Here is a 15459-nt window from a genome sequence, read left to right as displayed (position 1 = left end):
ATAGCAGCTTAGGTAAGAATTTTTTTTAGGACAATGTAAGAATTTTCTTAGACAACTATAAATATAGCTCACACAAAAGTACGCGCTTTAGAAAAGGCGGCCAACTTAAAAATGCTAGCTAGCTACTTTTGTTGTCCTTTTTTTTGTTTGGTTGCCTACGCTCCAAGGCGTGCTACGACAACACCCCCTGCTTGCTTCTTTCTGTTCGACGCAGAGTTCGTAGCCTCCCCACCTCACCCTTGCTTAGCGAGGCCATCCCGAGTTGGTAAGAGGTTGGAAAAGAGGAAAGCAGCTACCCGACCGCGCTAGAGCAACTAGCGCGAAAGCCGTTGCTTGTTTGGTTTCGATGCATAAATCAACCTCTCGTTCAGGTGGTAATCCTGGCAGTCTCATGGAAGACTCAGCAGTCACCCGGAGCATCCGAAGAATGTGTTATCGAGGTTAATGGCAAATTAATAGCACAACATAACAATATAACATGATTCATCCTATCTTCTATAGCAATGTTCAGAATGGAAGCGAAAGTATCATGGAGCCATCTTATAATAAAACATGAGAGTTTTACCCAACCATTTCTTCCACCCCTCATCAGTCCGGATAAATTCTTCTACCAAGTCAATATTCTATCCACTTAGGAGATAAATATGAAAATATAATCTTTAAGCGTTAAGGAAAATCTAATCTTTAATTCCTACGGTTTCTATCTCTATATGAGATCAAGCAACGTAATGTGGCTGCTCTCAGCTACCACAAGTTATCACAATTTGAAATTTCTATTTTCTGTTTTTCATAATAAAAAGAGAAACTCCTATTTTTTTTCTAGTGCTTTGCCATGTCAACTTCGCGAGAGTTTATTTCACTAGGAAAAATGACAGGACACAGCCACATCCCGACATCCGATCGAGCTCGGCCGCATCGCCGGCGTCCAACAAACTGAAAAGCACAGTCCGCTCCGACGTTCGGAGCCCGATGCCGCCCCACACCCACCGCTCCACCACCCACCCGTCAGTCCGTCACCAGCTGAAAAACCCTCGGCGCCGCCGCACCCGCCGCCACGCGGGCCCGCCCGGACGCGCCCTCCACCGCTTCCACCCCCATCCACGAGGAACCGGATCCGCTGCAGTAACGTCCCCTGCAGTTGGGTCACTGCCACGTGGGCCCCACTGCGTGCAGGCCCCACACGCAGTGACTCAACTGCGGGGGACGTAACTGCAGCGGAGCCTCGTCCCATCCACGAGCCCAAAAACGAAAACGAAACCGACCAAACGCCAAACCCCAGATCCCTTGTCTCGTCGTTGCCCCGATTCAAAGTTTGCTGCGCCGCACAACACAACGCCAAGAGAGAAGCGAAGCGGAGGGAAAAATCACACTCCCCAGCTCAAAATTTTCCCCCTCCGCTACTGCTCCAAACCCTAGGCTTCTCGGGCTCTAGGCGCCGCGCCCCGGGCCCCCTCCCTCTCAGCCGCTTCCGGTCTGCTGCGGCGCGGCGGCGGCGCTCCTCGCTCGACCCAGCGGAGGGGAGAGATCCGCACGGGTGTGGATTGGTTTCGTGTCATTTTTGCGGGTAAGTAATCCTGAAGCTCGCCTGGATGGACTCGCGTATCCTAAGAGTTGCCTTGGCTCGCGCATCAGTCTCTACCCACTCGTTCACTTAGCCGTGGATTCGTGCGCTGCGCCGTGGTTTGGTTGGCGGGTTCGATTCAGTTCTTATTTAGTGCGTGAGATCGACATTGGTTGACGCCATATGACTTATCGGTACCCATTAAGCTGCTGGTGTAGTTTATTTTCCGACATGTTTTGGGGGTTCAACTGAATCCCCATGCCCGACCAAGTGCGCCACTGCACTGGAACAAGGCATCAATAGAGGGACTTCGCTGGAAGTTCCATTAGTATTTCGTCTAATTTGCTTGGCAGCAACACTGAACACTCATAACTAAGTCTAATTTTCTTGACAGCGACACTGAACACTCATGTGAGAGGGGTGGTTGGTAACAGGTGGACGGATGCCGGAAGGTACAGTTTTAGAATATACGTGTGGTGGCGGATTTTCGTCTTCGAGTACGTGTCCACCGGGACAAACGTGCTAAGATTGCGAGAACAAAGTGGTGGAAGCTTAGAGGGGAAGCGGCACAAGCGTTTAAGGAAAGGATGCTAAGTGAGTTGCCTTGGGAAGAAGGAGAAGACGCAGATGACATGTGGCTAAAGATGGCAACATGTGTTCGGAAGGTGGTCTCAGAGGTGTTTGGCGTGAGTAGGGGAGGCAAACAGGAGGGGAAAGACACCTGGTGGTGGAACGACGAGGTGCAAAGGGCTATTAAGGAGAAGGATTGTTTCAAGCGCCTCCACCTTGACAAGAGTGCAGCCAACATCGAGGGCTATAAATTAGCGAAGAGGGTTGCAAAGTGAGCTGTGAGTGTAGCAAAAGGTAAGGCGTATGATGACCTGTATCAGCGGCTAGGCACGAAAGAAGGGGAGAATGACATTTATAGGATGGCTAGGATCCGCGAGCGGAAGACAAGGGACATCAACCAAATCAAATGCATTAAGGATGGGACAGATCGACTGCTAGTGAAAGATGAGGAGATCATGGATAGATGGAGAGAGTACTTCGACAAGTTGTTTAATGGGGAGAGTGAGAGCCCTACCCTTGAGTTAAATGACTCTTTTGACGATACCAACAGACATTTTGTGAGGAGAATTCAGGAGGTAGAGATCGGGGAGGCTTTGAAGAGGATGAAGGGAGGTAAAGCGATGTGTCCTGATGGTATTCCCATTGAGGTGTGGAGATGCCTAGGAGATAGAGCTATAGTATGGTTAACTAAGCTTTTTAATCTCATTTTTCGATCAAACAAGATGCCGGAAGAATGGAGGAGAAGTATATTAGTACCTATCTTAAAAAACAAGGGCGATGTTCAAAGTTGTACTAACTACCGTGGAATTAAGCTGATGAGCCATACGATGAAGCTTTGGGAGAGGGTTATCGAGCATCGCCTAAGAAGAGTGACAAGTGTGGCCCAAAACCAATTTGGGTTCATGCCTGGAAGGTCAACCATGGAGGTGATTTTCTTAATACGACAATTGATGGAGAGATATAGGGAGTAGAAGAAAGACTTGCACATGGTCTTCATTGACCTTGAGAAGGCATATGACAAAGTACCGAGAAATGTCATGTGGTGGGTTTTGGAGAAGCACAAAGTCCCAACTAAGTACATTACCCTCATTAAGGATATGTACAAGGATGGGACGACGTTTGTCCGGACATATGATGGCAACACCACTGACTTTTCTATTAACATAGGCCTACACCAGGGGTCAGCATTGAGCCCTTATTTATTTGTTTTAGTGATGGATGAGGTCACAAGGGATATACAAGGTGAGATCCCTTGGTGTATGCTCTTTGCTGATGATGTGGTGCTAGTTGACGAGAGTAGGGCAGGGGTTAATAGGAAGTTAGAGCTGTGGAGACGCACGTTAGAGTCGAAAGGGTTCAGACTTTGTAGGACCAAGACCGAGTACATGATGTGCGATTTTAGCGCGACTAGGCATGAGGGGGGAGACGTTAGTCTAGATGAGCAAGTGGTGGTCCAGAAGGATACTTTTCGGTATTTAGGATCGGTGCTACAAAAGGATGGCGACATTGATGAAGATGTTAGGCATAGAATTTCAGCTGGCTGGTTGAAATGTCGGCAATCTTCTGGCATCCTTTGTGACAAGAGGGTGCCACAAAAGCTAAAAGACAAATTCTATAGAACAACAATTCGTCCGGCGATGTTATACAGTGCTGAATGTTGGCCTACAAAAAGGCGACATGTCCAGCAACTGAGTGTAGCAGAGATGCGGATGTTGCGGTGGTTTTGCGGGCACACAAGGAGGGATAGAGTCCGGAACGAAGTTATTCGGGATAGGGTCGGGGTGGCACCAATTGAGGAGAAACTTATCCAGCATCGGCTGAGATGGTTTGGACATGTTCAACGAAGGCCTCCTGAGGCGCCGGTGCGTAATGGGGTTCTTGAGCGGGTCGATAATGTAAAGAGGGGTAGAGGTAGACCTAAACTGACGTGAGATGAGTCGGTTAAGAGAGACCTTAAGGATTGGAATATCTCTAAAGAGATAGCTTTGGATAGGAGCGCTTGGAGACTAGCTATCAATGTGCCTGAACTTTGAACTTATTTCTTTCGGGTTTCATCTCTATCCTACCTCAACTTGCTTGGGAAAAAAGGCTATGTTGTTGTTGTAGCATACATGTAAACTGGCAGTTCTGGACTCTTTTTCACGTTTGGATTGTGCAGCTCTGGTTCTGGAGTTGGCTTGTACCTAGATGTTTTAAGTTGTCGTCATAATGGAAACAGCACTATTGGCTGACATGGCTACATCCCTGCTTAGAAATGTGTGGTGTCACAATCCATGGTGATGAGACTTGGACTGTGTGGTTTTTTCTGAATCAGTAGCCTGAGTGCTGTTTTAAGTAACATAATGGACCTATAGGAGTTGACTAATTGGACCTCTATTGTCAAGATGACTAACCAGACATACTCCACTCCAATGTTTAGATATGATCATCATCTTCTACATCTGATAGTTAAAGTGATTAACCAGACATACTTCATTCCAATTTTTAGAAATGATAATCAGATGCTTACACCTTATAGATGGTTCTTCTGAAATTGATTTACTTTTGCAGTGCTGTGAGAAAACACTTAAATCCTGAGCAGTTGTCACAACATTTCTTCATTCCCATGAAATGTCACTGCTTAGTAGATTCTTCTACAAGAGGCCTCCTGATGGACTACTGGAGTTTATTGACAGGATCTATGGTATGCATAGAGAGTTTTCCTATATTGATCACTTCTTAGATCGGTTTATTATTTATGATTGCTTCAACTGATCATATCTTTTGGCATTGTACAGTTTTTGATTCATGCTTCAGCACTGAAGTTTTGCCTCAGGGAATGTGTCCAGTCTATTTAAATGAGATTCTAACGGAGTTGCATGAGGAACATGTAGAATCCTCATTCCTGGCGATTAATTTTAGAGATGGAGATAAGAGAAGCCAGTTTGCTGATATACTGCGTGAATATAACATTCCAGTCATTGATTACCCACGTCATTTTGAAGGCTGCCCTGTGCTTCCTTTATCTCTTATTCAGCATTTCCTTCGTGTTTGTGAGCACTGGTTATCTAGTGGGAACAATAAGAACATTATATTACTCCATTGTGAAAGAGGGACCTGGCCATTGTTGGCTTTTTTGTTATCTTGTCTTCTCATATACAAGAAATTGCACGGTGCTGAGCATAAAACTCTGGACATTATTTACCGTGAGGCACCTAAAGGGTTCCTACAACTCTTTTCTGCACTCAATCCAATGCCATCTCAGCTCCGTTACATGCAGTATGTAGCCAGAAGAAATATCTCTCCGGAGTGGCCTCCGATGGAAAGAGCACTCTCTTTGGATTGCCTGATTCTTCGAGCCATTCCAAGTTTTGATTCTGATAATGGATGCAGGCCATTAGTCCGCATTTTTGGGTGAAATCTTCTTGGGAAGAATGGTAGCATGGCTAACATGCATGATTTTTTTTCATGCCAAAGAAGAAATCTCTGCGGCTATGGATGCAAGTTATATTTATTTTGGGTCAATGGGTGGATCCAAAACTTTGATAAAATGAATTAGGATAGTATATGCGTAATTAATTTAGGAGGAGAAACGAATTAGAATGGCATGCCATCGTAATTATTTAGTTGACCCATAAAACATCATTGGGTACCCATTTACATCCTTATCTGCGGCACTATCGGCAGGTAGGTGGTACGTGGAATTCAACATGAACAATTAAGTTGCTTTCTATGACTCTATTTTCGGTTGACATCATTGAGGAATCATATTGTGTAGGAGGATTGTGATGTAATAAAAATTGATATACAGTGTCTAGTCCAGGGAGATATTGTTCTGGAGTGTGTACATCTCGATCTTGATCCAGAGAAGGAAGTTTGATGTTCCTCCATCTCGATCTTGATCCAGAGAAGGAAGTTTGATGTTCCGGATAGTGTGCAATACTGCTTTTATACATTCAAATTGTCGGGTACCATAATTAGGGGCACTAAAACGCCCTAAGAAAATACAAAACACAAACAAGCACTTGGCCCCAAATCCTCTCCCAGTGTAAAAGGCCCAAATGCACACTCGGCCCACGGCCCAACACCACGGTACGGCCCTTCCGAGGCCTCACCTGCCGTGGAGCAAACTCCGTCTCGCTTGAGGGCTCCACACCGAGGCCCCTCAAAGCGCAAGCAATCTCCGCCTCGCCCGAGGCACCCTCAGCCGAGCCCTCCGCAGAGCCTCGGCGCGGGGGAAAACTCCGCCTCATTCGAGACCCCCCTCGGCAGACTGGAGCTGCGTCCCAACCACCTGATGGGACCGGCTCATTTACTGCTAACCACTCCGCGGCATGGAGCGGGGGTCAGACGGCGTCAGCCACCACGCCGCACACCGGACGTGACCGCCGTCCTGTCCGCCTACTCCGATTACTGTGCCGCTATTCTCGGTGCGGTGTGGATCAGCGGAACGCTGTGCGGACATGTCTGACACTGCCCCGCCACTGTGCCACCTGCTCCTTGTACTCTTTTCCCCTGCAGGACCCTCGACGGGCATGGGCGGCAACCCTCGAACGCATTACGGCCTTTGACTGTAATGGAGCCACCCTCGGCAGCACCCTCGACGCCTCGCCTCGTCAACGCAGAGCACAGCGCACCTCTACAGCAATCGCCACGCCGCCGACTGGCGCCATGGGACAAGGACACGCCCCGAGCACAGTCAAAGGGTTCCCAAGGACAACGACCACACCCGACGCCATGCTCCACAGTGCCCAGCGCTAGGGCCCCTCAACTGTTCTCCCTCGATTCAGGGAGAAGAGAATGAATCTAGAGATCTCCCACACATGTAACCCTTCCCTCCTTGAATCTATAAAAGGAGGGACGGGAACACGGATGCGGACAGGCGGACATACGCAGACAGCCACTCGCACTCGCCTCTCCTCACATATTGGCACTTGCCTCAATCAACTCTAGCGCATCTAGAGGCTTGGGAGCTTCTCTCTCTCTCGCTCAAGCTTGTACCCCCTACTACAAGAACCCCGGTGCAAGATAATACAGTGCTCCCCTCTCTGCTGGACGTACGGTCTCGTCGGCCGGAACCAAGATAAATCTGGTGTCATTGTGTTTCTTCTTGCATCAACCATCTAGGGACTGGGACACGCAGCATCATTACTAGTTGGTGCTAGACCGCGAGGTCCGGACACCGACACAAATGTATTGATGCTGAATAGCGATGATGTGGATATACTTTGGGGTTGAAAAGAGCGGTACCCAAGGAATTTTAAAGCAGAGGTAAAAATTGATGCACATACTTTGAAATTGCCCTGGACTAAAATGGATCACTAACACGATTTTGAGAATGTAGGTGCTGTTTTGTGAAATCCCACAAGAGCTCCAACAGTAACACTGAATGGTGATATGAAGGGTGGTTTACCAATTGAAGCCTTTTCAGCTATTCAAGAACTCTTCAATGGAGTTGAGGCTAAACCCAGACCCCTTGTCTCGTCCTTCCCTCGGTCATCCACCAGCTGCACATCTCTCGTCAAGTTCCACACGAAAAGATAATCCAAGATGACCTGCACGGCTCAGCTCTAAGAATACTGAGACTTTGGGGGCAAGAGGCTCCCCCAAATACATATGGCAGTAAAATATATGATACGTATATCTGCAACGACCAAATATACTCTAGCACTCCTGACTTCAGCCGACCGATCAGCTACTAAATATACTCAAGCACTCCTGACTTCAGCCGACCGATCAGCTCCTCGTAAGACACCTCATTTAGTTCGAGGAGTGTCTCGATCAACATGGTGATTTGAGTGTACCTTGCCGGGAGAGCCTGCAGAAACTTGCGGACGATCTCCTCCTCAATCGGTGCATGCATTGTTGGGGACCATGAGCTGATGCGCAATCTTGTTGATGCGGATGCCAAAGTCATCCACGGACTTGCTGTCGCAGAACTTCAGCGCGTCGAACTCGCGCTGGAGCGTGTTCGCCTTCGACTTTTGCACACGTCAATGCTGACGTACATGGTTCTGATCGCGTCCCATGCTCGCGATCGTCTCCGCCGTTACAGCTTTTGCGATGACCTCAAGTGCCATACGGTCCTCGACGTAGTCGTAGGGGCCAATGCTCAACGCGATCTAGAGAAGCCGCCGCCGCCGCCGCTGATCTCCTTTGTGACCCGATGGATCACAAGGCTGCCGCTGTTGCCGCCGGAAAAGCAGACCCGCATGTATATGTGCACACATGGGTCATCTGGGCCGTCAGATCGTGGATTGTGGACCCGGCATGGTTGTGGTTTGGTGGACATTCATTGGGTGGTTTCAGTCCTGCGGGTATTGACCGGTGAGGGCAGTTTGGGAATGGGAAATGTGGCACTGCTGCTCCAATTATTGACCATGCTCAGTGCAGCAGGCTGCAGCTGGCTCTCTCCTTTCTCTAGCTGCTCTCTCTCCTTCCTCTCGCTGCTCTCTTCTTCTCCAGCTCATTTCCCCATTGTTCCTCAGCTTTCCCTTTCCTTCTCTAGTGGTTGGCGCTGCCATGGACGGAAGCCGGAAACAGCCCCCGGTGTCCCCGTGCGCCACGGTGAAGTTCTGCGCTGATCTCACATTTTCGCCTTGCAGCTAGTCATCCGCATCTGGTGGCCTGGAGTTACCGGGGGACATGCTGCATGAAGAGATGGTGGGCCTGTGTCTCTCCCCACCGAAACAAGGCATTAACTCCGAGGCTGACCGCAGCTCCCGTGTCTCAAAGGTAATCCCTTCCTTCTAGATTCTCCACCATTTACTTTTATTACTTCAAATTCAGACCTTTTGTACCTCTCCACATATTCAGCAGCTGTGTGCCTCACTGTGAACATTGTGAAGTCACTGTTTGGTAACACATCATAACTTTTAGATTTGTCAATCTCCTCACAGAACAAGTCATACACCTTGCTTGTATATATCTGTAATGCATGCCTTTCTACAGGCCACAACCTTTTCTTAATGCGTGCCTCCTGCAACACAGACCAGCTTAACTTTTTTAGTCCTGAACTGCATAACTAAACCATACAAAAAAGAATGTTTTTCCGCACACTGTAGTGCTAAAAAACTCACCTGTTTTGTGTCGTGCTCTGCCTTCTCCTCCTCCGTGTACATTGTATAGAGTAGCTTGTTCAAATTTCTACAAACCTATTCATTGATGAATTCCTTGGGACAACCCCTTTCAACATATGGTTTGCACTCTCTGACCTTTGTGTGCTTGTCATTCGTGCACAAAACTTCCCTTTGTTATACGCCTTTGCCCACTTTTTCTTCTCGTCATAAGCCTTCACCATGTAGTGATGATCTTTCAGCCCATACTTTTCCACCATCTGACCCCAAGCATTTTCAAATTCATCAACAGTGTACATCTCAGTAATAACCTTGTGGAACTCATCCTGAAAAGCTGCATTCTTCCTGTAAAATGGGCCTAGCTCTATCCTTGCATCCTTAAACACATGCCATTTGCACCAAAGATGTGTAATCCCTGGCATTATTGCATTGATAGCAATCTCCATCGCCTTGCATTGATCTAAAAACACATGAATAAATAAAATACAACCGGTGGTTTGCAAAATTAACTGACAAATCAAATACCTAGTGTCCAGCAGCAAAACATACCTGTCAGTATTGTCTGCGGCTGCACCCCACCCATTAGTGCCAAGAACTCCTTGAATACCCATTTGAAGCTCTCAGCCTTTTCATCACGCATCAGTACCCTTGCAAATATGGAGCTTTGGAAGTGGTTGTTTACACCCACAAATAATCCGAATGGCATCTTGTATAGGTTTGTGCTGTAGGTGGTGTCAAATGTCACCACATTACCAAAACAACTGTAATTACTTCGACTCCTTCCTGATGCCCAGATCAATGTTTCAATCTGGTCTTTCTCATCAAGGTCTACACTCAACTGAAATCCCGGGTCTTCAGCCCGCATCTTCCTAAATAGCTCCAATGTTTTCCTAATGTCATCATCCCTTTGTTCACGTGCTATTTGTGCACATATAGTCCGCAACGACCTTCTACCAAATAAGCTTCCCATAATGCAATGTACCTTGCTTAGTGTGATGTTATTCTCACATAAGTACTTTATCATGTCCCTCACTGTCTGATCTATCTTGCTATGGGAACCCCACTCCCTTTTTTCTGCATCTGTTGCTGAAAGCTGGTGGTTGTGATCTTTCACAACCTTTGATATGAACCAACCATCGTCATCAGTGCGATGGAGACGTATCATTGCCCGACAGTTACATCCATTGGTCTTTGCTTTTGTTCTTATCAAAGCCCTGTACATTTGAAGCAGATCATAGTAAAAAAAAGTTAGTTTAGGTTACTCTAAACTTTGTATATAAGTTTACATCAATGACCATACAATCTTATGGCAACTTAGTTTTGTGGAATAAACATTTACCTGTCTGTGGCAAACAATCTCCCTCATTGTTTGGTAACACTGCCTTTGTTCCTTTCCATGCTTCCTTTTCTAACGCCAAACCCAACTTCCCATGAGTACAGATTGTAGAACTCAAATGCTTCTGCTTCAGAGTCAAATGTGATGCCAACATATGGTTCAAATACATGACCCTCTTTGTTGTCGCAATACTTCCTCATCGCCCTCTCAACTGCACCAATACCAGAAGGTTTCCTAAAATTTGCCCGCATGGCACCATCTTGAACCCTTCTCCTGTAAAACAATGTACATCAAGGTGGGTTTAGTGTTCGAATCACATTTATGTTCAAATGCAAAGAGCATCGGTCTATTTTTGGGAACAAAAAAATTCAATTGCAAAAGCCCAGACCTTTTCTTCCACGCTGTCTGTTCTCTTTGATGTGCCAAGCTATTGGGGTCCATGGTAGTGATTGGAGCTGAAACAATTTCATTGTTCGTTGTTCCAGTTGCATCATTCTCGACTACAACAGCATTTGTTTTCTTCACCAAATCTCCAGTGCTGTAGAACCTATCCCAGTCAATCAGCTTCATATCCTTTTCACTCGGTATAGTTATCATACCTTTTTGAAGACTGTCATCCTCTTCCCCATCCACGTTGGATCCATGTGTTCCATGGCTTGTTTCATCCTCATCTGAATCATCTTCACCACAACCATCACAATCAGTTCCATCCTTTGTCTCATCCTCACATAAATCCTCTTCGCAACTCTGTATGTACCCATCATCAACACTGTCACCTCTCCGATTTCCTTCAGATGAGCTTGAAAGACCATCAGTTTCCCCTGTGTTTTCAGACTGTACCACTGTGTATTCAGACTGTACCCCTACATCTACGCTCTCTTGCATCAATATTTCTTGCTGGACTGTGGGCACAGCTACTGCCCCAGAAGTGACCCCATGAAGCAGGTCTTGAAAAGAGAATGGTAGATGAAGCACGCAACCGGAACTGCCGGCGGAAATGCTGCCTGGACGGATGCCTGGGCGGGACCTCCTACCGGCGACGGCACTTGATGTGGTGGCGGCGGCAAGATTTCTGGGACATTTTGGTGGCTTCCGCTCCACTCCATTGCTCTGGTTTGTTGCATCTTCCGAGATCTCGGAGTCCCCATGGCTACCAATTAAAATCTGGGCATGGACCTGCTTTGGACCATACCCCATACGCCTCCAGTTTGAACAGCAGTTGTGTACATTTCCATCTATACCCTTCCTGACGCCGTAGCAGAATGGGCCCCCGCCTTTGCCACAGCTTGTGCTATGGACCAGACGGTGCACAAATCTTGGAGCACGGATGTGTTCTGGCCGTCCAGATAACCCGTGTGGTCGCATGGGGGTGTGGGAAATCCGCTTTGCTGTTGCCGCTGCTCCCCAATGGCAGTGTGGCCTAGCGGCGACGCCAAGCGATGATGATGCCCATTGTGGTCGATAAAATTAAAACCCCACTGAAACATTACGCGTGCGCACACGAAAATATTGGACTTGTGCTGCTCAACAAGCGCAGCGTTTTCTGACTCTAGCTTGCACAAATAGAAGATCTTACAGCTTATCCGTTGGCCACAATGACCACGAACTCACGCACGCCAAGTCCTCTGAGCTTGCCGCGCCATCCCACGGCCGGACGCCATGCCGTGCGCTACGGACTCTAACAGAACATAAAGACTCGGCCTCTGCATAGACGAAGCATGCATCAGGCGCCTAACAGAACGCGCTCAACATGAGCACAACTTATTTGAACAAAACTCTGACACGACACTGACTTGAACGAGCTGGTATTACTGACAAAGCTTTTGTGCTTTTCCCACGAGAACAGAATAGAGGGGTTCCACCGCTACCCCATAGCAGTCATGTTTCACGCCAGAGAATAGCATGCAGCTCTCAAGCCCAGCCATGGTCTCAGCGGCCTCAGACATTGCATCGATGATCTTTTTCTCCTTAAACTCTTTGAGGTAGTCATGGTGTTGCATCAATAGTATAACCATTTCGCAAGTAATCTTTAGTATTGCCAGGCAGGCTGGCGTGGGATAGCCGTTCTCTTCAATTACCACCTTGATATTCCCCACAAAATCTTTACCGGCAACCATGTGCATGACCACGTTTGCAAAGTCATCCTCATTGGTCCATTGAGAAATGTTGAGTACTCTATCCTGCTTGTGATGAGTGAATTGTCAACCGTGCGGTGTGATCGTGCGCTTGGTCTTTGGATTGCAGGTACACGGGCGTCAAGTGTCGACAGAGAGCTGCCGTGGAGGTGCTGTGGCCGATGGACCGTGCGGTGGACGGTGAAGGGCAGTCGGGACCGGAGCTCGTGTCGGGCGGCAGCTGTGGCGTTCACTCCTAGATCGAGGGCGCAAGCGGCGACAGAAGGCGGGTTTCTTGGTTTGCGCCACAAAACTAAGGAGGCGGACGGCGGTTGAAGACGCCAAGTCGTGGAGGCACGGGCGTCGGTCTCGGGACTGACGGAGGCGACGGGCGTCGACGGCGTCTAGGGCCTCGCTGCGGGCGAGGAGGTGATGGGCGTCGGGCGACGTTTAGGGCCGTCAGAAGGCCGAGGCGGGAACGGCGTCTAGGGCCACGGCGTGGAGGCGGGAATCTTCCCGCGCGTGGAGTTTTGGCGGTTTTCTCAAAACCGGCCACCTACCCGAGTTTCGCGGACCCTCCAAAACCGCGGACCGGAGCTTCATCCACACGGCGGCATCGCGGAGAAGACTTCGATGTCACACCCGGTTTATGAAGGCAAACCGAATGCATCTCATATGTGCGCCAGGATCAGTTTACACACATATGATTAACCATAAAGTGAATATCACAACTAGTGCAAGCGTAAAGAGAGTATAAAAGACTTTATTACAAAACCGAATGTCTTAAGCGAATAAATAAACGTCTATAGAGTAGCAGCGGAAACTTCTTCAGCACAGGCAGATGACTGGGAGACATACGCCTAGAAATCCTCGAAGTCTTCTGGAAACTCCGGACAATTGATATTACGCTCTGAGCAGCAAGTATGCAAGGGTGAGTACACTTATGGTTGGTACTCAACAAGTGGCAGGGAAACAACTATAATATATGCAATGCTAATTCAAGGAATAGCTGACACGGTTTAACTGCACTCAGCAATTTTAGTTGATCATATTTTATTAGCAAGCATTATCTAGATATAAGTATATACCATTAAACCCACGAGATAACCATAAATAAAGATAAACAACAATAACCATAAATTAGAACATCGATTTAGATCAACTTCAAGTTCAATTATCATGTGAGGGTCCGAGCCGCTCTTGACCGTGAGCACGGCTAACCGGTTAGTTTTACACTCTGCAGAGGTTGTACACTTTACCCACAATTCGTGTTTCCCATGTCGCCCGGGTTTGCAAAGCCCTTAAACACTTCCTTTGGTGAGTGGCTAGGGATTCACTACGAGGCTTTTCCAAAGAATCACTATATGTACGTACTGGTCCCTTTTTCTGCGGTACCTCAGAAGACGAAGCTTCCTTCACCTGCTCCTCAAAGCACGATAACCCAAAAATATAATCCACCAATCAAACGCCCCAGCACGACATATAGATCATCTAGTTACTTAGCCAAGACCAGAGCCATATAGTATTGTGGTTGCACTGTTTTCCTGGGTGGTTCTCCATCTTCCAATTAAATCATATACTCTTGATTAACAACATTAAGCATCATGAACATGGAATAAAACATGTATAGCATTTGTATCGTCATTAACCAACCATAACCCAAAGTATAGCAGCTAGCATAGCTACCCAATATGAAAATTAAACCCAAGTTGATCAAGGAATAAGGTAAACAATACTAGGCATGTCCTTAACTCGGTTCCCATCATATTATAGACACATGCATGAACATAAAAGTAAATGTGATAGATTTGGTGATTTCATGGGTCAAGAAATATGATCAAGGGTCCACTTGCCTTCCTCAAACTGCTGCTGGTCCGGCCCTCCGAAGCCTTTATCTTGCTGCTGGTCCTCGAACTGCGGATCGTCTATCGCATCGCACACGCACATGCAAGCAAACAAGTACAAACAATAAGAAACAGTACACCAAACAACATAAACAGTACAAAAAGAGGTTACTAAACTATTCTACTCGTTGCAACGATCGCGTGAGCGTAAATATCATCGAAAACGGATCTAAAACGAGAAAGTTATGGCTAAAACAAGATCTAAGGGCTGAAACGTAATTAAACCTTATACGCAGGGGCTAGAACATAAAAACAGGGGCGATTTTGTAAATATTTTTCAACAGCAGTGGACGGTGGGTTAATTTTGGAAAAACAGAGGGGCTTATGTGCAAAAAACGACACGGTTGACCGTTTTCTAAATCAGTTGACTGCGATCCGATCTAATCTGAGCCGTTCGATTTAGATCCAGCGGCTAGGGTTCTTTGGGGCGAACGGCGGCGGCGGTAAACGGCCGGCGGGGAGCTTAGCGGCGGCGCGCGGCGGCGGGATGGCCGGAGTAGGCCAAAACGGCCATCCGGGGCTCTTCTCGAGCGCGGGTTGCACGGTTAGCGAGCTCGCGAGTTCGCGAACTCAATTAGGGGGGTTTGGGAGGGCGCTAGGGCAGCGGAGCGGCTTGCGGTGGCGCACGGCGGAGCTGCTGCGGCGGCGAGCCTAAGCGGGCGAAACAGAGCAAGAACGAGAAGGAAAACAGGCCGGCGAGCCTCACTACCTCGGTGCGAAACTCCTGGAGGGCTTGTAGTCGACGGGGACGCGTTAGAACGGCGGCGTCACGGAGGACTCCGAGCTCCAACAATGGCGGCGGCGCGGAGGCTAGGTTTTCGCGAAGGCGGCGGCTGTGGCTTCGGGTTTAGGATTTCCAGGGGGGTCTAGGGTTCCTTTTATAGGGGCAGAGCGCGGGCCTGGGCGTGTGGGCCCGAGG

At 48.0% G+C, this 15459-nt stretch overlaps 1 protein-coding gene and 1 pseudogene across 1 annotated transcript; one reads left to right on the top strand and one right to left on the bottom strand.

Moving 5' to 3' along the window:
• The first annotated feature begins 1100 nt into the window (after positions 1-1100).
• LOC120706200 lies at positions 1101-5684 on the top strand (annotated as a pseudogene).
• Positions 5685-9863: 4179 nt separating this feature from the next.
• LOC120706201 lies at positions 9864-11719 on the bottom strand. Its single transcript, XM_039990789.1, has 3 exons — positions 10911-11719; positions 10526-10795; positions 9864-10400 (listed from the first exon to the last, which is right to left on the bottom strand). Exons 1-2 carry the CDS (start codon positions 11717-11719, stop codon positions 10549-10551), a joined length of 1056 nt encoding a protein of 351 aa, XP_039846723.1. The 3' UTR covers positions 9864-10400; positions 10526-10548.
• Positions 11720-15459: the final 3740 nt, after the last annotated feature.

This window comes from Panicum virgatum, chromosome 5K (assembly GCF_016808335.1).
Source record: "Panicum virgatum strain AP13 chromosome 5K, P.virgatum_v5, whole genome shotgun sequence".
NCBI classification, from domain to species: Eukaryota; Viridiplantae; Streptophyta; class Magnoliopsida; order Poales; family Poaceae; genus Panicum; species Panicum virgatum.
The sequence above is the reverse complement of the archived record's forward strand: the minus strand, read 5'-3'. Positions and strand labels throughout refer to the sequence as shown.